Source organism: Nestor notabilis, unplaced genomic scaffold, assembly GCF_000696875.1.
Source record: "Nestor notabilis isolate BGI_N333 unplaced genomic scaffold, ASM69687v1 scaffold5956, whole genome shotgun sequence".
Lineage (NCBI taxonomy): Eukaryota > Metazoa > Chordata > Aves > Psittaciformes > Psittacidae > Nestor > Nestor notabilis.
Genome location: NW_009934128.1, coordinates 20,476 through 47,079, shown reverse-complemented (window position 1 = coordinate 47,079; position 26,604 = coordinate 20,476). Strand labels below are relative to the sequence as shown.

Below are 26,604 nucleotides of genomic sequence, written 5' to 3'. Positions count from 1 at the left end.
ATCTGCAAAACCCAATGATAACACTTAAGTAAATTTTGTTTCTATTTAATCCAGCACTAATGTATGCTAGCATTTTTGGAAATGTATCTGCAATAATCCAAAGACTCTACTCGGGAACTGCACGGTACCACATGCAGATGCTGCGAGTAAAGGAGTTTATACGCTTTCATCAAATTCCCAACCCTCTGCGGCAGCGACTTGAGGAATACTTCCAGCATGCATGGACATACACCAATGGCATTGACATGAACATGGTATGTTGTTCTGTTTTTCAGGCACAGATGCTGAGGAATAGATAAATGCATAAGAATTTAGAAAGATAATGCAAATCTTCATTACTTATGAGCTGTAAAAGTACAAGCATAAAAAGGTGGATATTAGCAATTATTGAAAATCAAGACATGACAGGTTTGGCATCCAAACATTTAACTGTCTAGATTATTACAAACTATATCAGAAATCTGAACTCTTACTGTGTGTAGAACAGCTTGAGAACCGCATCTGACTATTATACGCTTAAAACAAGAAAAAAACATTATAGGTTTCTTATTTCAGACATAGCTGTTCCAGAATTTTGCTTGTTCTTTGGCCTTATTTTCCACTTCCAGTATCAAACAAGAGTACCTTTGTTGATATCTACAGAGTTACTGTTCTATAAATCCTGTGCAGATCTTTTTCAAAATACTACTGTGTGACTTAGAACAGGTATATTGGGGATGGGTGGAAGAGAGGAGCAGGCAGGTAGATTAGCTGCCCTTTTCAGATTGAAATATTCTAACCATATGATAGTCTGGACAGTAGTTTGCTTGCATTCATAACCACGTAATTCTGCACTGAAAGTCAACACTACTGCTAACTATTTAGCAATCCACAGAATCTCATTTCTAGGAAGTGGCAAGGTACAACCCTCATATTTTCTGTTCTTGATAAAAAAACCCATAAACACTTCTTATATAAAAATATATTATGTGGCCAGCTAAAAAAGAATAACAATCTGCTAATGAGCAAAAATAAGCATCTCTATTTCTGGATGATTTTCTGACGACAGCAACATTTTTTCTGAAAAGTTGACATCGGTTTGAAGACACTGAGAGCATTGTGCATCTTAAGGATCTGTGAATCTGTGTCTCTAGAGGGATGCTTTCCAGAGCTATTCTGAGTTATAGAGACTGCAGAGCTCTCCATAAAGCTGGCAAGAACAAGAAAATCTATAAGTTTTTGTAACAATCTAACTAGAAATCAACCTCAAAAATTTTGACATAAATTCAGACAGCTTCCATGTGGAATCTATACATATGTTTGTGAATGACTGTCAGAGTGGTACATTTTCATGCAATACGCAGAAACAATGGTCTTGATTAAAAGCTTTTATAAAGCTGAATCACTGACAGCTTGACTGTTAATGGTTACCATTAAGTAAAGCAGATCTTAAAAGTAAGACAGGAAATTAAATATATTTGGCTTCACATCCCACTTCCATGAGTGTCCCCTCCAAAGGGATATTATGCCCAGTGCAAGACAAGGATACTTGCATAAATCTCTTCTGGGGATTACTGCAGTGGAAGGCAGCATCAGTAGCTTCATCCTGTGTGGCACTGAATGGCCCTAATTCCTTCTGATGGCAATGGGATTGTGGGGTACTCAGCACTTTGCAGGATCAGGCCCTTAAGCTGCAGGTGGGTGCAGCCTAAGCCTAAAGTAGATCACTGAATTATTTCTGAAGATATTACAAAATCATGTACGCCTTAACTAATTCATTACCACTAATGGATGTACTAAGAACACCTGTTTCACATGAAATAGTAACTAAAACTTGATGTTGTCAGGTTAAATTTTGCATAATGCAGGAACTGGTGTACTGGAATTAGTCTTGGACTTGTAATAAATGTGAAATACTAACTAAATGGATTAAACAACCCACATTCTGTGATATGATTGTGAGGAAGTACAGAGGCTTTGTTTTTTAAATAAAATGTGAAAAAAATCAAGTTTAGTATCTTGTTATATTTTATTTCTCATTCTGTTCACAATTCTATCCCTCAAATTTTATGGCAGTAGATTAATTTTCTTTAAAAGTGAGCTTGAATATATTACATTTAGTGCAAGGATAATATAAGAATTATGTGATATATGTTGTACTTATGAAAGATTTATCTCTTTCCTGTCTGCTTCATACCTAAATACATGGAATAACACCACCCACTGGTAAGAGCAGGAGGTATTTATATCAAATTTAATTCCAGTGTAAAGTGTGGAGAATATCCATGTTATCTGTCGGGTGTAGAGCTTGTTCAATGCTTTCTGATTCTAACTGTAACTTTTTGCATGATGAAGGGGTAGATAGCAAAGGGAAATAATCCAAGTAGAATCAGATGTGGGGCAAAATAGTCACTAAAAATTAGGCATTAAGAAATGCTAATCTAACCACATTTATTAATCACTGTTTTACCCCACAACTCAAATCATGCTTCTCTGCCCAAAAAAGGTCATGTGCATATTGGTTTGCATTAGATGATAGTTGCTCTGTAGGAATGCCACTCTGACAAAGTTGCCATGCTGATCATTCTGCATTTTCCTTTGCGTGAATGCTTTTACTTCAAACTGTATATGCATGTTAGCACAAGCAGCAATGAAGTTTTCTTGGCTATTAGCCATGTGCATATGAGATGGACTTGCATGTGGTGTTAACTTAATTTTGCATGAAATCTTTGCATCTACACACCAAGGGGCTAATACTGTCCTCAGACAAATGTGTTTGGCTCCTGACAATATTTACGGGGAGTTTTCTCAAGTATCTGAAGGCAGAATTTGATCCAGTGGGTTTTTTTTTCATTTCATGGCTGAAAACCAAATAATAATCAGAAACTCAGTCCTCTTTCTCCTTTGAAATATGAAATGCACAAATAATTTACATTTTGTATGTGTATATATGTACATGCAATGTATACACACACACATATATATGATATTAGATTATACATTTCAAAAGATGCTTTTAATTATCATTAGTAATCTAAGAATTCAGGATAAGTGGGAAAAAATAAAACAAACAAACCAAAAAAAAAAAAAAAAACCAACAAAACCAAACCAAACCAAACCAAACCAAACCAAAACCAACAACTTTGAACCTCGGGAATAATACTGCATTAAGACTAAATAAACTCGATTTCCTAAACTAAGTCCTATACTTTCTATTGAAAACCAGAAGATAATATTTTATGCTTGTTTAAAATGGCTCAACTTCACATTAGCTTTAAAGATCTGCAGGTGAAATATGCTGAGAACATTGTTTATTTGTTCATTTGTTCCACTCTGCTTCATTTCTACATCCCTTTGGTTATGTTTCATTGCATAAAGCATTTTGATAAAAACAGTTCCACATAATTATGCATGGACTGGATAAACAGGATTTGGGATTTATTTTAATCTGGATAAAAATCTTGAGTCTATAGAATAAGCATTATTTAAATCATATCCCTATGGTACACACTGGCAAAGTTAAATTAAAAAACGAAAATATCTATAGGGTATATTGTTTCATGAAAGATCTCACCAGTCCCAAAGATTCAAAGATATTTTTATTTTTTAAACTATCCTGTTCTGTTTTTCCTAAACTCTCTTTGCCTCCTTTCCCCTCTTCATTCCAATGTTATCAGTTCAGCACTGATAATAGCATGACTGTGATGCTTACCCTAAAAAGATTACATTTTTTAGTGTTTGAGATCCTTTTTTAAGTTATGCATGTATTTTTTACAATCTTCCCCCCTTTTTTCCATGGATCTTCTGTGCATCTGGATAGCTTTATTGGTTTATTTTACCTTTAAAAAGAGTTCAAAGAAGTAAATAAGTTGGACAAGCTTTGCAAAGTGTTTAGCCAAATGTACATGTTAATTAAAATTTTGGATGTGGGACACATGCCTTTTTATTTTGGGTTTTACCTAGTGCCATGAAAGGAGAGAGCAAGTCAGAATTTTTATGTATAAATTTATGGAAACTTCTCCTGCAAGCATCCAAGCAAATGGTTGATTTTACACTTGTGTCTTGGTCACAGTAATCATGCAAGTAAAGCAGAGCACACACCTATCTTGAAGCTTCAGAACCAGCAATGCTACTGTGTCAAATAAAGGGCAGGTTCACCATTGCTTTGGTAAGGCTTCTTTTGTGAGAAACTGGCCACTGGTCACTGGAAGATACCGCTACATTTGTTATTCTTGCTTTTCCTCCCACTGTGATCACTTCTTAAGCAAACAGTTCTACTAATAGAACTATTGCCAGTAATATATTTGAATCAGAGAATTAGGAAACTAAATTAAAATTTAAAAAAGAAATAGCAAGAAGAATTTCCTTATACCATCAGAAGGGTACTCGAAATTAGAAGTGTTTGGAACAAAAACCGTAGCAATTGGTTAAACAGAGGGAATATGTAATCCTGGTGGAAAGTGGTACTGCTATTTGTCTATATGTCATAGTGGAAATCCTAAGACATATGACTATCAGAAAGTACTTCAGATATGATTAACTGTAAGGCTGTTCTTTCATTTTCTATTACAAGACCACATGAAAGCCTACATATAAACAATTTACAGAAAAGAAGACCTCATAGAAAATAACCCTAAACTTCCAAGAATGTCAATATATTCGCAAAGTGAGCCATTACCGATTACTCACTGCACTGTATTTTGTGGTCTAACATCTCAAAACCAAGAGCAAATTAACAGTTTTCCAACTGTCATTAAATATTTGGACAGGCATGGATCTGGTATGCTTCCAACTTCTACAGACGTTGAACTTTTCTGTTGATGAGGGAAATAATTTTCTCTCCTCCTCACCCAGCAGTGTATCATATCTCAGAGATCACCTTTCAGATGTAAAAGAAACTGTATTACTCAGAAACTGTAATAATGATGTAGATGTAATATACATCTCAGAAACTGTAATATAGATGAAGAATGATCCACTGCAGCTCCAGTAACTTCAACATAAAAATGTCACAAAAATCAGTATCATGGCAATGACTGAAAGCCAGAGATCCTAATTCTTTGATAAGGTTGTCAGGCTTCAAATGTCATTGAAAGATGAATTAGCTCATCATCACATTCTGCCTCTCTCTCTCAACTGTCGTAAGGACCTCCTTCATAGCCTAAAAAATAAAATAAAAAAATAAATAAATGAAAATCTGACTGCAACATTTTCCTGTATGAAGAGCAGGAATCATCAGAAATAACCCTTTTTCTGAGTGGAGCCCAAGAGCTGCTGGAGCAGAATTATCACCACCTGTGGCCTTGTTCATTCTTTACAAAATGGTGAAAGCCCTTGGATATGTTTTGGCCTTGTGCTTATAGCAATAGTTCATTTCTGTATCTACCACGAAAATAGTCAATTCTAAATTCTTTCTAGAAATAGAACTATGTTGAATTACAGAAACTTTTAGTCCAGGTGAAGATGTTATTAAAATCTAAGAGACAAATTTTTGTAACAGAACTAAATCTTGCATTGCTCTTTCCATCCAAGGGAACAGGTACTGAGGGGCAGAGATCCTAATTCAAAACCTATACAGTGCGACTTGTGTACCTCATCTCAGATCATTGCTAAAATTAGGTGGCAGAAAGATAAAAGTTAAAGACAGATTATTTCACCAATTACATGAATTACTAGGAATTAACTTCACTTGCCCTTACAGAACTAAGACAAACAAAATGTTAATTTTGATTATAAATCCCACTAAAGTGAATGATCCTAGGTGTTTGCTCCCAGTAATTAGTTTAAAACTTATTACTCAAATTGTTTGAGAACTTTATTCAGCATTTAATGATGCCAATCTCAGCATATCCTAAGATCTATATTATGCATATGAGATCCAAATAGAGTTAAAGCATGTGTAGTCTATGACAGAAAGTATATTTATTCCCACCTCTTTGTACCTTCAACTGCTCAATATTTTTGATAGGTTAGTTTTTGCATGGAACAGTTTCTCAAACCATTTCATGAGGAGAGATCAAGACAAGGCAGGAACAAGCAGATAATGTAGGGAAGGACTAGAACTCTGTTGTCAATTTATGCCAGCTTAAATTGTCAGATTAATTTCAGAGTTTGTCTTTCTCTATATATGCTGGATACTTGCCACTCATATATAAATCTTACTGATGTAGGACAAGAAAACATTAGTCAAAATGAGTTTCAACACACCCCAAACAGACCCACAATACACAACAGCCCTCTTATGATCTCTTCAACTGCTTTTGGCATTTAATGTTTGGCTGACTATATTTCAACAGAGAAAATGTATGACAGAATATTACATGCAGAATTAAAAGATATCTTTGACTGCCAAGCTGCAGGGACTGGAGCATCTCTTTTGCTAGGAAAGGCTGACAGAGGTGGGACTGTTCAACCAGAAGAAGTGAAAGCTCACAGGAGATCTCATCAATGCAAACAAATACCTGAAGGGAGGGTGTAAAGAAGATGGAATCAGGTTTTTGTTCAGTGGTACCTGGTGACAGGACCAGAGGCAATGGGCACAAGTTGAAACAGGAGGTTCCATCCAAACATTAGGAAACACTTTTTTACCATGGGGACAACTGAACACTGGCACAAGTTGCCCAGAGAGGTTGTGGAGTTTCCATCCTTGGAGATATTCAAAGGCCATCTGGACATGGTTCTGGTATACCAGCTCTAGGTAGCCCTGCTTGAGCAGGGAGTTGGATAAGATGACCTCCAGAGGTTCCTTCCAACCTCAGCCATTCTGTGATTTTGTTGGTATAGAATGTGATATTTCCATTATAACTAATACCCTGATTTGCTTTGGCTTGGATGCTTTCTAAATATTTCCTGTTGGACAGATGTCAATACCTGTACCAGAACTGAGGATAAAAGAATCTAAAAATTGTCATGAATCTTATAATTTAACCAAACAAAACAAAGTTATCGTTGCCTCAGACATTTGCTAGTTGTCTGAGGCTAGGACACATAGATGTCTCCAACTTACTTGTCGCCAAGGTGTCTGATACATGTATGAGTGAAACCTTGTTGTCATCTTGAAAAGGAGAAGTTAATGAAGCTGGACTCCCTCTCCACTTATGAAAGACCACGTTCTTCAAGACAATGTGAATTGTGTCCCTAACATCCTTACTAAACTTCTCTCTGAATGGCACTTTCCTCCTCTCTTGTGCAAAGTAGATAAACCAATGTTATTTGACCGGGAATAAGTTTCATTCCAGACAGGAAGAGACAGCTGAACTTGGACTTGATAACTATCAGTGAGGAATAACTGAAATTTATGGTCATAGAATCATAACTGGTTTCCCTTTTCTTTTGTTTTTGTTTGGGGTTTTTTGGTTTATTTTGGTGGGGTTTTTTGTTGTTGTTGTTGTTGTTGTTGTTGTTGTGGGGTTTTTGTTTTGGTTTCTTTTTTGTTGTGTTTTTCTGGGAGGGGGTGAGGGGATGAGGGTGAAGCTGATTTTATATTTTGTAACATGTATTTTCTTACCAGGGCCCAGTGGAGTCACTCTTAAGGAGATACTATGTGTAACAATAGAAACATGTTAGGAAAGAACAAAGCAATTGAAACCCAACCTTTCAAATGGTTTATTAATTTTGTATTTCTCATTGAGAATAATGTTATTTGAAGAGCAATTCCAGCTTTATAATTTTCAAAACCTTATTTTATTTTTGCATTACCCAGCATTGTATTCATATAATTTCAAGATTATGTTGACTTTTAGTTGTTTAGAAAAGCGTATTTCTTTTTTTTCTTATCACATTGGAGTGGTACTTAAATGTGTTTAAATACTCAAAAATCTCACAACAAATTAAAATAAATGAAATGCAATATTTAGAGTTTTATTATTTTTAAGATATGATTTTGAATAATGCATGGATGGTTTTCTAATATGTTGTCAGTTGTGTATACATAATGTATTGATGCTGATTGTCACATTATAAGAAAATAATTTTCAATACAATTGCTCCTGCTCTGCACAGACTATCAAAGATATCTGTGGAAATCAGATACTTGTTTATTAACACGTTAAAAACTAATGAATAAAAAATATTTTCTCAAAGTAATAAAAATCTGCATATTGGGAATGTACATGGACGCTTGGGTTGGCAAGAGGTTGTCTGTACTGCACAACATAAAACTTGGTTTGGAAAAATCAAATTCTGTATAGTGTCAACTATTGGATTAAATACCTAACTACAAACAATGTGCATGGTTTGGTAAGATCCTTTTAGTAATGTGGTCTACAGCAATGTTTTAACAAATTTCTCTTCAAATCAGATTCTTTATTGCATTTCTAAACTTGCATTAGTGGAGTAATCTCCAAAACTCCATTGGAAATCATTGTTATTTGGGCACCTGTCTTCCTTCTAACCATTTGACAATTGTGGTATTAAAGAGTAAATGTTCTTCCTCTCTGATGTATAACATCTACTTTAGAGTGTAAGCTCCATGGGGCAGGGACTTTTTAATCACAGATACTTGAACAGAGGCTAGTACCTTCCAGATGTTATTGGCATATAAATAACTGTTAACTAATATACAATGATTTTAGAGCAGTTTCATGTTAAGTATAAATTAATTATCAAACTACTTGTTTCTTTAAAAAAATACCCAAAGTATCTTCAGAAATATAAACCAACACACATGGTCTTCATGGTTTTTGCTTAATGGTAAAGTATAATCCCTTGCTAAATGAGATAAACCAAAGTTGATGTGAAAAATTAATACAGTTTATACTAAGTCTGTGCTCCTGTCTAACAATTCAAATACCTTTTCCTGTAAGTACCTCTGAATTGAAAATGTATTTCCTATTTCACATCCTATAAAAATGGAGCTCTTCTAAATCATATTCAGATAGATGTATAACAAAAGAATTCAAAATAGGTCTTTTTTACTCGCATGACTATAGAACAATTTCAAAATAAACACCTGTAATTTTTTTCCACCTGTATCATTGTCCAAACATATTTGGTTATCAAGTTTCTCAGTATCACTCAGTAAATAAATTGTTACAACTAGCAATACTTTTATTTCAATATAATCACATTAAAATTAAAAAAGCAATTGCATACTAAGCTATTTCTAGTGGTGTGATAGCTACTGTAAACAGGGTGGCACGACAGATGCTGTAAACAGGGTGGCACGACAGATGCTTTCCATTTACCATATTTTCTTTTGCTTATTGTTGTTGAATGCTGGCTTTTTCTGAGGATGTGTAAATTTCATTTGGTAATGCCCTATAGCTCATAAAGGTTTTGTATATATGTCTGTTAAAACATTCTGTTTGTTATTTCACAGCACTGATTTCCATTAGCAATCATAGAAACATTTCAACTCAGTTAAAGGTATTAATATTTCATTTGTAAATCATAGCTTGGCTTGTGTGGACAGAAGCCTCATACCAAATATGTGTTCATCTTCTCTGTTAGCAGGGGATATGAGTTGTGAATATCTTTATGCAATAAGAGTGAGTGCACAGACCTTTATTGTGCTGAAGTAAGAATTAATACAGCAAAAAGTGAATGGATTTTGTATATCTTTTTTTTCTGTGCAGGAATATTTTTGTGTTTATAGAAAAACAGTGCAGAGGATAAACAGGAATGAATTCATAGGCTACTCTGATAACAGAAAGACACATCCTGTTCACACATTCGTAAGACTGGTAGCATCAGTTCATGTTTTGTCCTTCAAAATATGCAGCATATATAGCAGGTCTCAGGGAAAGCATATGACCCATTAACATCATTGACAGCAGATAACAGGATTCAACTGCAAGAAAGGGTGATGCATAATAATGTCAGGCCCATTCCTTAACACAATGGGCAGTCACAAGGTGGGCAGAACTCCCATAGAAGTCAGTAGCAGAAATGTTTATTGATTCTAAAAGAATCAGATTTAATATGATCCTAGACAATTTAGCTCGTACATAATGACCACATTGTAAGTAGCTCACTTCTTTCTTCTAAACAAAATTAACATGTTACCATGGTACCCAGGAGGAATCCCATGGTTCTACTGCAGGCAAACTCCCATCTTTCTGAGTAAGGGATGAGTGAGGACCATAGCAATTAACCCTATGGTTTGCTGAACTAATCATCTGCCTGTGTAAATCTGCATAACACCATTGTTTCAGTGGCATGTGTTGCATTCTCTGATAAAAATCTAAGTCCTAAACTTGCAAGCAGAATATATTTTACAGAAAAATCCCATTCAAATGCTGTCTTTCTGAAAAATATCTGATCTTGTTCAGATAGCTCTCATTTAACAAATGTTATGATTACTTCAACAAAAAATTCTCTTATTAAATATAGTACTTTCATAACTGATAAAAAGGAAATAGACATATTAGTCCAAATAGGTCAAATTCAGTAAAAAGTCTTCCTTTAGTTGTCTTGTTATTTAACTGCAGTATATTCATTTGCATACCTTGGTACCATTTCTTGTAGTGGGAGAAATTTTACTAATGAATTTTGTAACCACTATAGCCATTAGTATGTACATTACTATTCACATTGTATAAACTTTGCAATATAAATTACACTATGCACTTGTTGAATTGTAATACTCTGACAGCTCTTAGGGCCACCTCTCTTTGTATGTCACGTCTTTCTTTCTGTCCAGGATTAAAACAAAAATCATATAAAGCAACTTTCATATTATTCACATGAAATCCTTATGCTTGTTTTTCCAGGTCCTGAAGGGCTTTCCAGAATGCTTACAAGCTGACATTTGTCTGCACCTCAACCAAAATTTGCTTCAGAATTGTAAAGCTTTCCAGGGGGCCAGTAAAGGCTGTCTTCGAGCTCTGGCTATGAAATTTAAAACAACACATGCACCTCCTGGAGACACTTTAGTGCACTGTGGAGATGTTCTCACTGCTCTTTACTTTGTGTCAAGAGGCTCCATTGAAATCCTTAAGAGTGACATTGTTGTAGCCATTCTTGGTAAGTAGATTGCTACAAGGCATGCTAAAAGAATCAGGGGATTGAAAACAAATATCCATTGTTGTTTCTGGCGAAGGAAATCTGTAAGCATTTTACTCACCGTTGTTAAAAATCAAGCAGAGAAATAATTTAAGGAGCAAAGTCTACATTGCTGTAATAATTCATGTGCACCAAAGAGCCCATGTCCTTGGATATAAGAGCAGGAGTGAGACAGGTTTATCCCTAGTTAAGTGGTAAGCTGCAAGTTGAGTCAAGAAGATACAAAATTGCACCAGTTCTGATTTTACTGTAAGAACCACAGTCAAGGACACCTTTTCCTTGAACAGTATGTGAGGGTACTGAGGCACACAGACCCCCTGTATGCTAGCTGGAGAAAAACACGTATCTACTTCAGGTATTCAAAATGTCTTCTAGAGGTTTTCAGAAATATCTGTTTCTGCCCACTGAGCATATAGAAAAGGAAGAGAATAACAAAGTAATCTGATCTATATTGATACTTAAGTGAAATAACACCAGTGTTTCCCCTATGTTTCTGATTAACACGTTATTGTTTGAATAGCATAGGAAGTTCTTGTTTTCTTTCCCAGTGGAGATGTCTCAGAGCAGTGTTCAATACAGCTGGAAGCTCACCTGCTTGCCTCGTGATGGCTCTTACATGGAATCATTAGCCACAGCAATTTTAAAAGTAAAATAACTAAAAGCCTACCTAAACAAGGCTACTGATTTGTTTCTCCAATTTAATATCAGTTAATAAAAACACAAAGAATTGAGTAGATGAGGAAGGATTTTCCTGTATAGAAACCTACATTAGCTGAACATCATGCATATGTTCCCCTTTTTGTTTATCATCCACTGTAGGAACCTGAAATCAGAAAAATATCTGAAACTAAATGTGGACTGGTAGCAGTATGTTGCTATTAATCCACTTGTGACTGAATATTCTGATAGTGCTTTGCAGGGTGGATACATGAGCAGAAATACACAGGTGTGCCTATAGCAATCCTTCCCTAGGTTTAAATGGTGTTACCAAGGTAATTTGTTGTCTCATGCTGTTGCATCTCATCAGCTGGGTCAGCTTTAGGCACAAGCGAAGAGATGATCATTCAAGTATAGCACTGTGAGGTTTTTACTTGTGTGTTTTCACCTGGTTAAGAAGTTTGGTTCATCAAGGATTTCATCTTTTACATCAAAAACATTCAAATTTCTATAGCACTCACAATCAAGAAAAAACAACAAGTTTATGAACTCATCAATTTCTTCCTGGACCAAAGATGCAGACTGGTCAAGTTTTGCATGTTAGGCACGTCAGATCACTGTGCTCTCACACTGCAGCGATGCCACTGTATCTTTTCCAGGCTACAGCTCCTCACACTAGCTGCTGCACTTTGGAGCCTAACTCTGCCAAGGGAATGGTGGGTCAGACAGATAGGGAGACAAATGAGCACAACTGCAGCCAAAAGGAACTGCTCTGTGGGCCTACATGTTGCAGGATCCATGAGGCAAGAGCCTGCCTGATAGCTGGCTCCAGTCAATAAATCTGTGGTATCTTGAAGAAATCTGCTAAAAAAGAACACAAGATGACACAAACAAAAATTACTTCACAATGAAATGACACAGAAACCTAACAAAGATTATCAATACATAGCAAAATATTTGTAGTTAATTCCTCTTTCTGAAAACCTACACATAGAAATTGACTTAAAAAACATTCAATGCTTTGTCCTCCGGGGTTGAAAAGACATCAGTCCAACAGAGGTAGCATGGATGAAGTTTTCACACTTAACAAGTGCTGCAACTTTATTACAGAAATTAGAGTTCTGAGAAATACTTTTTTGTCCCCAAGTTTTCCTCAATTTGTTGTCACTGTCTGATGCTGCTGAGGAAGGTCTCATCAGTACTGACCTGACAACAGCAATTCTGTGACAAGATCCTTAGGAAATACAATAGCTGTGGACCCCATAGAATCTACCCTTTTAGTTCGCAGACAAGATACAGAAATACTGTGATCATTCAATAGTTATACTGCAGAGAAGGCATTATATGTCTTGACTAGGAACCTCTGCATTCATAAACATTAAGACCAGGACTGTTAGATTATGTCGGCTAACCTCTGTTATATTACTGACTCCTGTTATATTTCATATCTTTAACTATCCGCTGGGTCTAATGAACTGTTTGATGAAATAAAAGTAATGGGTTTTGATCTGAAGACATAATGAGATGAAAAAGTGATCACTTTTCTTGGCAGTTTATTTCCATAGTTAATCATTTTTATTGTTAAAAATGTGTTCTTTATTTCCAGTATAAAATTATCTGCTTCAATTCCTTTCCATTAGTTCTTGCTATGCACTCTTTATTTATTCTAGAGGGATTTAGCACCAAGTATTTTTTCCTCTCTATAAGGTTATATGCAATATAACCAGGTTACCTTTTAATCTTCCTGTTTATAAACTAAACTGACTGTTCTTTGTAAAATGCTCACTGAAATCAGCTGTTAGATTATTTTTTCAGCTTTTATCTGCTTGCTCGCCCAGTTTTCATCTTCCTTTATAGAAAACGGAGAAACCAGAACTACTTCTAGTAAGCTTATATAAAACCCACAAATGTTTAACAGAAAGGCAAAATCACCCCTGTATTTTTTTACGAGTCTACTGTTACTCAGTTGCTATGACCACTATTCTATTCCATAAGTGTTTTCCTAGTTCGCCTCCGAATGCCATATTGCAGGTAAGCCCTGCAGCCTTTAGTTTAGAGCATATTTTCACTGGTCTATGGCTGCAAATGTTTTGCATTGATGAAGGTTAGGTGCAGATTTGGGGAAAATGATCAATCTAATAGAGATGACAATTTTAGCAAATGAGCACTAGAAATGTGTCCACAGTGACGGAAAGAATTTTAATATCAAAACAGAGGCATCTATATTTAAAGAGCTGCTTCAAAACAATTTTTGCATCTTGGAAGTTTTGCATTCCCTCTGAAAAATATAAAAACTAAGTTATTTTCTGCTGAAATATATTTCAAATTTCTTCATATATTTCCTTGAACACCGCCAGGGTTGGAGCATTCACAACTTCTTTGGGCAACCCATTCCAGTGCCTCACCACCCTCACTGTAAAGAACTTCTTCCTTATATCTAATCTAAACTTCCCCTGTTTAAGTTTGAACCCATTACCCCTTGTCCTACCACTACAGTCCCTGATGAAGAGTCCCTCTCCGGTATACTTGTTGATATTGGAAGGCTATGAGGTCTCCACGCAGCCTTCGCCTCTCCACACTGAAGAGCCCCAACTTTCTCAGCTTGTCTTCATATGGGAGGTCCTCAAGTCCCCTTATCATACTCGCAGCCCTCCTCTGGACTTGCTTCAATTGCTCCATGTCCTTCTCATGTTGAGGACACCAGAACTGCACACAATACTCCAAGTGGGGTCTCATGAGAGCACAGGGGCAGGATCACCTCCTTTAAGCTGCTGGCCATACTCCTTTTGATGCAGTCCAGTATATGGTTTAAAATAATAATCTCCATTGAATTTTCTTTCTGCAGGGAAAAATGATATTTTTGGAGAGATGGTACATCTTTATGCAAAACCAGGAAAGTCAAATGCAGATGTGAGAGCTTTAACTTACTGTGATTTACATAAGATCCAGCGAGAAGATCTACTAGAAGTTTTGGATATGTACCCTGAATTTTCTGATCTCTTCCTCACCAATCTAGAGCTGACTTTTAATCTGAGAGATGAAACTGCAAAGGTATATACAATAAGTTACTTTTCTTCTTAACATTGGACCAAATCTGTCCCACAGTAACAAAACTTGGAACTAGCAATTGAAAAAAAAATGGTAGCAAAATTAAAAGCTAAAAGCCTGAGGCCAAATCCTATTTTAAAAAATACAGTCACCTGATTGCTTTTACTGAAGTCAGTTAAGCTTAGCAGAAGTCAATGAAATTATTCAGATTATGTTAATCTAACAGGATTTTGTTCTATATTTAAATAGTATTAAAGTTTCAGCCAGGGGGATATTGGATGTTTTGTTAAAGCCATGGAAAATATGTTTTTTTCAGATGACTATAGCCTGGGTCAGCACAAGGGGAACTTTTGACACTAAATATAATTGTACAGCCACAAAATAGAGATAAATCAGTTTATCCGGATTCATTTTGTGTCTAACAATAGAAAATATTTAATTGCCTTTCAAACATGAATTGTTAATTCTCTTATCTTGGAGTGCACCCTACCTCCTAGGAGACTAAAAGCGTACAAGGTACTTTTCAAATTCCACTCAGTCTTCAGATTCACGGGGATTTCATGGTCTCTTTTTCCCACAGTGATTGTCCTAAGTGTCCCCATTTGCACAGATTGCATAGTCAAGGAAGTAGAAGATTTACCAGTTTTTCCTTTTTTCAGACTGCCAGGATCAGTCTGAATTGGGAAAGAGAGGAGACTTTTGGGCAGGAGGGAAAAGGCGAAGAGCTGTTGCCAAGCTCATACTACTGGGGCTAAAGCTTTCTCTAGGAAGTCGCAGGTTACACCAGCACTGGCCATGAACATGGACTATGCTGCCCACAGAACAACTACTTTACATTTCTTTATTTATGAGATAGTGCTGTTATGTGTTTTTTTACTATACTTTTAAGGAAAAACAGAGGTTCAGTGAGAAGGAACTAACGTAATTTGGCCTCAGAGGCCTTCTGAGAAACAAGGAGGCAAAGAATAGTAAGGTTTGGGCTGTAAATGATAGGGACATCTTTGCTAATCACATGTGGCTCTTCAGTTTAAAAACTTAAAATAAATATAACTTCTGACAAGAAATGTCACTTCTTCTAATGCTGAGCCCTTTTTTAATAAAATACCTTTCTGAAAATAAAAGAAATTCTATTTTTTATTTTAAAAGTAATCTTTTTGTGTTTATTGAAAAGAACATCATTATTAATTACATTTGAAATACAATCCAATGAATTTATAGTCTTGTGATAGATTTAAGTTAAAACTGAAAGTCCACATATTTGAAAAATTCCTTTAAGATAAATTCACATTAATGATTTTAGTCTGAGCAATTATTTCCTGCAATTAAATGGTCATCAATGTTTTATCATTATTTTTTCCTTAGATCTGAGATAATTGAAACAAAATTCCATCTTCTGTCTTGTGGTGTAAAATACACAAAGAAAGTCCTCACTGCTTGTGTTTCTTAGAAAATTTTCAGTTGTCGTTTTTTGCTGCTGTACCAGCCACTAAGAAAACATCACTAGACTTCACAGAGATAAGGAAGGGAGGACAGGCTCACCCATGCCTCTGAGCTTGCAAAGACAGTTTTCTCTAGCAATTCCACTTGCTTTCCACTGTCTATTGAAATCCAGAAAATCATCCCCCAAAAGAGGTGATGAGCACATTCTGATCTTCAAAACATCACTCAGATCCAGATTTGTTATGAGAACAATAGGTGCCTCTGCCTCACCTTCTGCTCCTGCCCTCCTATTTATGTAAAAGTGCCTTTTTCCTCCTTCAATTATTCTACCAGTGGGCCACCACTGAAGAACCTTACCCACCAGGTTTACAATGAAGGGAATAGAGAAAAAATGTAAACACTTCCCACTTCTTTCCCTCTGCCCTTCTCCCACATGCAAATCTGCTTACTTGAGTGGTGTGGGAAACCTCACTAGCACAGGGAAGGGAAGTAGGCTGAAGCCAATGCCATGGGTATTTACACAAACAGCATAACTGGTGTTATATCTGCTTATTTGTAAATTCCACAGTTTTAAATAAGTAGAAAAAGAGTTAAATGTATCTTGTATTTATCATGGGAAAAAAAAAAAATCATCTTCTATAAGAAGGCTAGAAAAAAAACAACACAGTGTTCTGCTATGAAAAAAAGTACCTGAATGAACTGGATCTGATAGAGAGGAGGAGAGGGTCTAGATGGATGAAAAAATGAGGGGTAAAGTATCTGGTGTTTGTCAGCCTTATATTTATTGTTGTAAAACTTAACCTTTGTAATCATTACTATGTAGTTAAATATAAATCTAATTACGATCAGTTACCACATTACTTCTTGGAATAGTATACAGTCTTTGTTAGAGGTGGGGTATTTGGTTTTTTTTTTGGGGGGGTGTCAATTTCTCTAAAATTACTTAAACCACATCTGTGCAAGTTCAGGAAACTGGTAACACATGAACAGATGTCTTTCCATGTAAACTTCTTATCAGAACACTTTTGTTTCACTATCAGGCGAAACACTGATGGTTTTGCTTGATCTGCATGAACTTTTTAACATTAGCAATGAGCGATACCATTAACTGGGGATGAAGAGGTTGATGCAGACTGATTTGTGTAATATTACCTTTCTCAAAGCTTGAATATGGTTAACATTCAATCATCAATTGAAAACCTTCTCTATTTGGATGGGACTAATCTGTCATTATGTTTCATATTTCATTAATCAAGTCTGACCTCGTAATAAGATCACAAACTACTAATGATATGGATGGAGATAACTGCAAACTACGAAGACGGAAATTGTCCTTTCAAAGTGAAATAGAGAAAGGTAATTAACTTCATTTCTTACATTAGACAGCACTGCTTCATTATTCACTGGTATTTTACTTGGTAAGGCTGGATACATTAGGGTGCCATGTTGGCTGTTACTGTAGCAGCTCTTGAGAATCCAACTGAGCAGCAAACACACTTTGTACATTGCCCCCTTCATAGGGACTAGAGGATATAAGTTTCACCCTTTGATGACTTCACACCTGTCAGTGCAGAGCTATTCGAACACTAAACTATCTTATTGGCTTGGAGATGTACAAACATATATGTATATTATGTCTTAATATATATATTCTAAGACACTATGATTAAAACTGTTTTGAGAAGCTAATCTATTGGGTTATTGATTAGCAGCACTGATTTTATTTCCTTATCAAAGTGCTTTGTTGAACTTGATGCTAGGTAGGGTTTCTCCCTAGAATGAAAATATTTTGTTTTCAGGACACAGTAGGTTCACCATAGTCAGATTTTGATTCATGTGGTAATGTGTAAATGGTTGTCCTGGCAAGAGTTCAGGTAACATTTGCTGTGCTTACATGCATCTTAGAGGCTTTTGGGAGTAATCCTAATGAAGGAAGATTCAGTGAAATATTAAACTATGTCACCAGTATTCAATACTATAAATACGAGGAGCTGTAGATAGTTGCTCTGGACAGCAACAGTTATGAAGACAGCTAAACTTATACTCACAGGATTTTCATGTTCATGGCAGGGAAAGCACAATTCCTCCAATAAGATTACACTTTCATGGTCCAATAGTTTGTCTGAAAATTACTGTTTCTGGTATGTCTGTCTTTCACACTCCACAGTTAAACACCAATTCTAAATGCAGCATAATACCATTTTCTATAGTTTCAGAGTAGCTGATAATAAATGGGAACACTTTAAACATACATGGCAGGTATAATGCTCAATGAAAGAAGACTAATCCAGAGTGTGGCTACTCAGAACAATGGCATTGCCGTTCAATCAAAGAAGCATCTTTAGGGCAGAAAGCCAAGGCTGACAACAAATCTGTCAGGAAAATGTCCCCATGAAATATTCAATCTGCTCTTCACAAAGAATCTGTTGACAGAGGCACTTTGCCTGAATAACCTTCACATTTCTTATGAGAAAACATATGCTGTCACCTAGTCAAGATAGGAGTGATCCTTCATGTTGTGCCTGCTGCAGAGTTACGAATAGGCCTTCTCAGGTGTCAACTTGGTACCAAGACCCCTATGCTTTTATCATTCTTGCCCGGTAGATCACACTGCACATCCTCTTAGAGATATTTAATTGAATTACTTTTGAAAGAATGTAATTTCCCACAGTTTCATCTTTGAAAAAAAAAACAAACCATGCTTGCACCACTGGGGAAGAAGAGACAAGATGGGCAACAAGCTCCTTACTCCTGGTAATGACTGTATAGTATCTGGTAATGTCTGAGTTAGACAGAATTGTGGTACATTAGAAGTCTGTCTGAGAAAATTCAAGCATAAAAGTCCTTTGCCAAGAATTGTGTATACCACACTGGCTTACTGCCTCTCTCTGGTCCCTTTTCAGATTCTCTGTATGTTGCCATAGCCGCAGGAGACACCTCATAGTCCTAGATCTTCAGTGTCACTTTTCTGTGGCTCATCCTACATCCTGCATGAAGATGTTAGCACTGGCCTGTAAAAAAATATTCTATTGGTTAACACTTTAGATATAGAAGGGAGTGGCATCATATTTTGATCTGGCATAATTGGTTTATAATGATAAATATTTGGGGATGATCCTCCAGAGTGCCTCAGAAGAACTGGAGTAGATAAAACAGTTCCTGAACACACATCTGGCAAATGCATTTCTGGTCACAGTATTGCTACAGCAAAAAATGTGTCATATGATGAATTTTAACAATCATATTTTGATTTTTGTAGAATCATAGAATGATAGAATCATTTGGGTTGGAAGGGACCTTAAAGATCATCTAGTTCCAACACCCTGCCATGGGCAGGGATGCCTTCTACTAGATCAGGTTGCTCAAAGCTCCAACCAACCTGGCCTTGAACAATTCTGGGGATGGGGCATCCACAGCTTCCTTGGGCAGCCTGTTCCAGTGTCTCGCCACCCTCACAGTAAATAATTTCTTCCTTATATCTAATCTAAATCTACCCTTTTTCAGTTTAAATCTACTCCCCTTTGTCTTACTACTATCTTCTCTTATAAAATTTTAGAACTGTACTTTGAACAGGATAGAGACACCCAGCAATCTCACTTTCTTATTTTAATATTTTACGCCTCACTAAATTCATCCTGATTTGTATTTTTTTGGGGGGAGGAGGGTTGTTGTTCATGAAATGGTCTTCTTGTGGGCATTCTTTACTTTCAGCTGTTGACCTACTAGTGTATTATGCAGCTTGAAATTATATTGTTTCCATCTTTACTGTGATTATTGGTGATTTTCTCTGTTTTGGAGTGCTAAAAATGGGATTGTGTTATCTCAGCCTTTAGTTCATGCTAGTCTGATTTGGACCTTGTTGCCATGGTAACTCTTCCTGCATGAGTTTTATCAGGGGTTAAACAAAATCAACACAGCTCTCTGTTATGCATCTGCAGTTAACACCATTACTTTTCCAGTTCCATGCAAGACCTTCTCACTCTGCCTACATGTATTTCCACCATTTCTTACCTGTGTAAACAAAAATTGATAGCTAGTACATTGGGCTCTGCCATAATGTGATTTTAAAGGGTACAAAGTTACTTGAGGGACCAGTTTGTTCTGTGGTTTCCAGAAAGGACTGCAATACCACAAGAGGTCCTCTGCAAAAATTAACACACACTACATACCAGATTATTCTTGCTCTCACACAAAAGAAATTCATTGCAGATCTTTCAGCATAATGGATGATATTCCTTGCACAGGTGCAGGTTCAGCCGTAGCCAGTTGCCATAGATGCTTGAAAGTCCGCCAAGAAACTCTCTCATGACTGCTTAAAATAAGCAGGATTCTTGCCTGGCAGTTCCAAACAAAGCTCTCAGCTGGATTGGCAAGTTAGTCTCCTGCTAAAAACTAAGGGACAACAAGCTGCTCCATCTATATTGTTGTCTCTTTCAGCAGTGCACAGCACAATTCTTTCTTGCCCATTTCTCATTTTCCTCTAGTAGTTCTATGGGAGTTAGCCAATTTCAAGGGAAATACATAGGGGCAAGAAGGTTCTTTTGCTCTGCTGTTTCTGAGTGCGGATCTGTTATCCCATGCTGAACGAGGCATTGCTTTAATTGCTTATATCAGTATGAAATTCAAACATAGATGAAAGATGCAAAAGTTACAGAGTGTAAGTAAGATAACTGAGAGCTTGAAAAAAATGAGGCTTTGAAAAGATTTTTCTGGGGTTCAAGCATTATTACTTTTGCTAGCATTTTCTTTAACTTTTTGTTAGCTCTATTTAATTAAAGTACTGGCTAAATAAGCTAGTGGGGACATTCCCAGTTAGTAAATATTACTAACTGGGAATGTAATGATGACCTCAATGAAATAAGTCCTTAATCTGAACTTTTAGTTGTGATCCATAAACAAGTAGATCATTCCATGGACTCTAGCTGAAAGGATTATAAGAACTCCAGTGAAGTTATATTGTTAAATTAGTAACCAGAGATATAGGTAGCTAGCAGTACTTTAAGTTTCGTCAGCTCACCCAGGGACCTCATTACAAGGAACTTTTGTTTTCATGGATGTAATTTTAAAAGACCACAAAAGAAAGTTCATATGAAATCTTATTACACAATTATTTCACGTTGACACAGACTGTAGCAATCAAGTGGGATATAAAAGGCATTTTACAGTGTTTAATTTTTAGCATATTGTTAGCTAAATTAACTTATATAGTACTTAATTTTATTTGAAGAGTTATGCTTCTTGACCAGACTTTTTACCTACTGATCTATTCTCAAAGTAGGCACAGAAGCCAGAGCTCTAATAAACTTCTAATTGAATCTTGATCAGTATAGCTATCTTAAGCATGCAGTGCTTGTAGCTACTATCTAGGCTAAGAAGCTAAACCATATTAACATAGCTTTATTACCCAAGTTAGACAGAGGCCATGGCTTGCAAAATAGAAGACAAGGAAATCTTTCAGGAACAGATTCTCCTGCCTGAAAGTATGAGGTGAAGCAGTATTGAGATAACGGAAAACAACCCTCTCCTCCCATGTCCCTGCTCTTTCCCATTCTTGTCCTCTTCCACTAGATGATTTATTTAAATGGTTACTTTATGAATATATTACTTTTAGCCAAGCACTGTGCTGTGTCCCCAGCAAGAAAGTAGGGTAAGAATCTGGACAAAAATTGAAGCTCTTACGTAACTGTGTTAAACTGTTAATATTATGCTGATGAATTTTGTTTGGACTTAATTAGAAAAGTTTTTCTATTATTCAGCTAGAGTGTTGAGTAGTTAAATAACCAGGAAACAACTAATATCTTGGCAGGCGGCATATGCTTAAACAAGACCTCATGTCCCCGAAATCTTATCTTCAGCATGAAACCCCTAACAAAAAGTAAATACATGGTCATCAGAGAGCCCATCACTGCAGTGTCCCATCTGCTCCTATTTTTGTTATTGTTATTGCTGTTATCACAGTGCCGAGGAGCCACCTCAGGGATGTTCCACAGAAGAGTCTTGTTTCCAGGAGTTGCTCCCAAAGAGGCTGTTTCCAGAGGCCAAATCTGATCGAAATGGTGTATGCAGTCACACATACCCATAGCCATCCTTTGAAAAAAGAAAAGGTAATAATAGTACTACAGTGAAAGCTGAATTCCTTGTAAAAAAGAAGAGAATTCTAAACTTGATAGGGGAATTGCTTTGGCCTTTGCCCTGAATGCCTTCTGAGGTGCATGTTTATAATTCTATGTTTCTGATTTTTTAAGTACAGTATTATTTCCTGAAGTATAAATCAAGAACTGTCCTTCCATTATTACCTGTTTAACATTAAAGTTGATAACAAAGCCAGGCACAGAAAAGAAAATTCAGCGATAAGGCTGTCACTCCATCCCTATCTTATCTCATTGTACTAAAAATGGCAGAAAAGAATAAATGAAGGATTGTATAGTTTAACTATGAAATTCTTAGCTTTTTTAAAGTGTTATTCAAAAGTAGCTCCTTTCTTAGCCCATTTTAAAAAAAGGAACATGGGTCCTTATGGTAAAGTTAGCCAGCATTTAGTCCACGATTGCCAGGGAAGGTTTCAGTATCTTCTGCTGTTCCCTGTTTCCAGAATCATTCAACCCTACATAGCTCAGAGAGGAAACACAGCAAAGGACACATTAATTTGCCAAAATCTCACAAGCAGCACTGAGACAGAACAGTCATTCAAACAGTTCTCTCCAGAACAGTTAATTTCCTCCACCATCACTATCCACCCCCTTGTAAACTTTCAGCAAAATTGCCAGGACTGGCTATAACTGCAATTTCACAACTTCGTATCTTTAGGTTCTCCAGTGAAGACTTATGACACCACAAATTATGAATGAAATTGGAATTAAAGGAATTTTGTGTCACTAAAAACAAGAACTTTAAACCTTTTTTTTACTATCAGGAGGTTAAAATGTTTAACTTTCCTAAAATACCACCTACTTATCCTAGTAATAGGAATCTTCCTATTCATCAGTTTCTAGACAGACATCATTTTTCCTTCATGTTAGTCAAATACCACACACATCTGGCAGTACATTTTGTAAGCACGGTTTCCTAAAGATAGATGGGAAATTTGAAGGGAAGCATAGTGAGTGGAAGTGAGGAAGAAGGAGGAAAACAAACATGCGCTGAAAAATATAAGGATTTCCACATCCCAGGTTTTAGGAGCCATTGTAGGTCATTGGCATTGTTTCAGATTTTAAGGTCTGAGAGGTCTACAGATATCTGCTGTACCAAGCTGCTGAACAAGGACTTACAGATACACAAATCCCTGTGCCTGGTGGAACTTTAGATAAATCCTTTCTACCAGCTTAAGAAATGTCTCAAAGAAACGTGTGTGCACCTTTAAGAACTCTTGTCTCTGCCATGTTCTGAAAATGGCCGAGCTTTAATATAACTGTATGTGTTTCAAAAGATTATTTTTAAGCCCAAAAATCTCTGATGGAAAGAATCTATTTTCATTCGTTCTTTATTCCACCTAAGTTCTGCTGGATATTACGCTGTAGAAGGACATAGCTATATATAATGTTCACAGAAGGAAAAATAGTAGTAATGTAGCCAGTCCTCATCTGCCATTAAAAATCTGGCACTGTTACTAAATTAAATTACTAATGAATATGTGATTTCTTCAGGATTCATTATATTGATTTTTTTTTTCCTCAGATTTATAAACCTGTGTTCTTTCTCAAACGTGAAGAAATATCTCTATCACTGAGTAGGCACCATGTGCTTTACTACTTCCTCTAATTATAACTAAAGAGCTGCAAATGTAACTTTCCACTTTTAAAAGTGAATTCTAGTGCAACTAACCATCAGAATACTATGTGATTATGTAGATTAACAGAAGAAAATAAAGTGTATATGAAAGTCAGACTTTATGTTAATTCTCTCACTGTACTAAACATTATTACTGTATTATATGTTATATATAAAGGTTTTTTTTGTTCAGAGACCCTTGCTATAAAAAGTGCTCTGCAGATTTTAACAGTACAGTTTGTTTTCAGAGCTTTAGGGCCCACTACTTCTCCTGACCATAGCAATTTCTACTTTTTTCAGGTTGTTTGGAAATATTTAGAGCTGAAGTTCTCAGGCTATCCAACGGACATTTTACAAAGCTTGCAGATTACTTTTTTTTTCTTTCATGCACACTAAATTTGTGATTTTTCCATAGAGTTTTCATGCATGAAAACCCATCCAAAAAGGAGGTAATTTTTCTAGTACCAAGAATTAGACATTCTGTCTACTTGAACAGTGCTATAATCATCAATGTTTCACCAATAAGCAAGAAAAGCCTCTAGAGATACTAATTTATGCTTTCTTATCACTTTGAGTTGTTAGTTATAAGGACCTTATGACTAAACATTCCTTAAAAATTTTTGCTTTTTACTGTACTATTTTGTCCTCATGGATGTATTGGTAATATGCGGAAGTTGGAGCAAGCTATGCTTTCAGCAGGCACTCAAAAATGTTTATGAAGGTAGCACTTCTTATTTTCCCTACTCACCAGTCATGAACTGAGCTGATCATGACAACAACAGAAGACTGCCCTGACAACAGACAAATCTCTCTTCAGCTAAAAAATAGTAGAGTGCTTTGTTCGAGTTTTTCTTCTTCTGGAATGGACTTTCAGATGTCCCCTTTCCTGGGACATGTTTCTTGTCAGAACATGAGTTAAGGCTGATTTTGAAAAAAATCCAGATGTCATGATATGCAGCATCAGGACTCTGAGGCTGAGCATAGGCCAAGTTGATTCTGAGAGACAAGAGCTCCAGCACTAAAATTCAAGATTTACAAATGTCTTAGGTTTATTTAAGTGAATTCAGGGTAAGTTATAGTACTTTATGATGTTTGAGAATGGTTAAATACCTCTACAGACAAGGCCAAAATTCCTTTTTGGACAAAGTTTCTGGTAGCAAAGGTGGAGTAGCTCTCATCTCAAATGTTACATACAACAATGAAGTCCAAAATTTTTCTGTTGCTTGTCATGCATTTCTAAAGATTGGGTGGTTCATGTCCTTCTCCCATGGGAAAATAAACCCACTGAAGTTCTTCATACTGTTTCCCAAAAGACTGCAAATCAGTATAATTTTCTCTCTGAAGATTCTAAATTCACCAGAATTCAGCAATAAAGAGTTAATGGAACTTATGAATTAAAAATCCATTCTGAAGTCTCTCATTGGAAAGTCCTTCATGAACATAATTTTCAAGTAAAAATATTAATTGCAGATTGGGTTAAGAGACCCAATCCAAAAGACCAAAGTCAAAGAAAGAATGACAACAGGAACGAAAGTGTCAGACGTGATGCCTGTGCATTTCATTTTTATAATATATCTTAAAGGAATGAAAATTAACCTTTTTCTTTTATTCATAGATGTCTGAAAAACGTGGCAAAAAGATCTATCTTCACCATAGCAACAGTTATCTATTGAATGGTCAGCTACTGGGTTGCTTTTCATTTTCATGTTTACAAGCTGTCAGCTTCCTTCTTCTGGATATTCTTCCATTACCTAGTCTACCAGAAGGCACTCAGTTATGTTTAGCGATGTACTCCATACCAGTCATATTCAGCTAAGTACGAAGCAAACAGCAAGGAAAAAGAATTATGAGCATTTTAATTAGCAGTTTAATAATCCTAAAGTCCCTGATTGGAGTTCTATAGAGTAGTTGAACCTGCATAAAACTTGAGCAGACTTCTTTGGAATCACCCCTCATTATATATTGGTCCCGCTCCACAGTACAAGTAATTTTTGATATTACATAAATACTGTGTATCAATTATATTGTTCTTACACCACTAAGTGAAAAGCAGTGATTTCAAGAATAAGGATTATCATTTTGCCTGACTGATTTTATGCTGCTCTCCATCTAAATGATGAAAAACATAGGCATGGTCTGAATATCAGTGTTCAAATTATGCATCGACTTCCTTTGATTTTCTGATGTCTTTGAGATTTTGCACTTTTTCAACCCTGTTTGTGGTATTGTATTTAACATACTACCCAAAATGCTTGGTTACTGACTTTTCATTCCAAATATTTACTGCCCCGTTGTGCATAAGACATTTTCCTGCTATCTGACAAGGCAACTGACGTTTTTAAATTAAAGAACAGAGAACAAATAGTCATGATAACCAGCAAATATTTTGTGCATATGTACGAAAGGCAGCTTGAGCACCACAGGAATATTTGTGAATATCACGTAAGAGAGAACTAAGAACAGTTGAACCAAAAAACTTGCTGGTAATCTGAGTCTGGAGATCTGCAGACCTTTTGAACAATCAACCATCCCTACTTCCAGGTCACAGTGTGGATTCCTCTTACCAAAGGATGTACTTGGTGTAGCGTAAGATAATATGGTAGCTTTTTTCAAAGGAAAGGGAAGATGTCATATCTGCTGAACAGATTTATAGTTATGCAGATCATGTTAATGATAAGGATTATCTATGTTTCATGGTTTAGGATATAA

At 36.1% G+C, this 26,604-nt stretch overlaps 1 protein-coding gene across 1 annotated transcript in view; it reads left to right on the top strand.

Moving 5' to 3' along the window:
- KCNH7 (potassium voltage-gated channel, subfamily H (eag-related), member 7) overlaps window positions 1-26,604 on the top strand; it is a gene marked incomplete at its 5' end in the record, with an annotated part of 78,189 nt that overhangs the window by 37,361 nt on the left and 14,224 nt on the right. Inside the window, 4 exons of the mRNA XM_010017172.1 lie at window positions 55-254; window positions 10,692-10,944; window positions 14,486-14,691; window positions 17,385-17,484. Of these exons, the coding sequence (XP_010015474.1) occupies window positions 55-254; window positions 10,692-10,944; window positions 14,486-14,691; window positions 17,385-17,484 (759 nt within the window). The remainder of the gene's footprint in view (window positions 1-54; window positions 255-10,691; window positions 10,945-14,485; window positions 14,692-17,384; window positions 17,485-26,604) is intronic.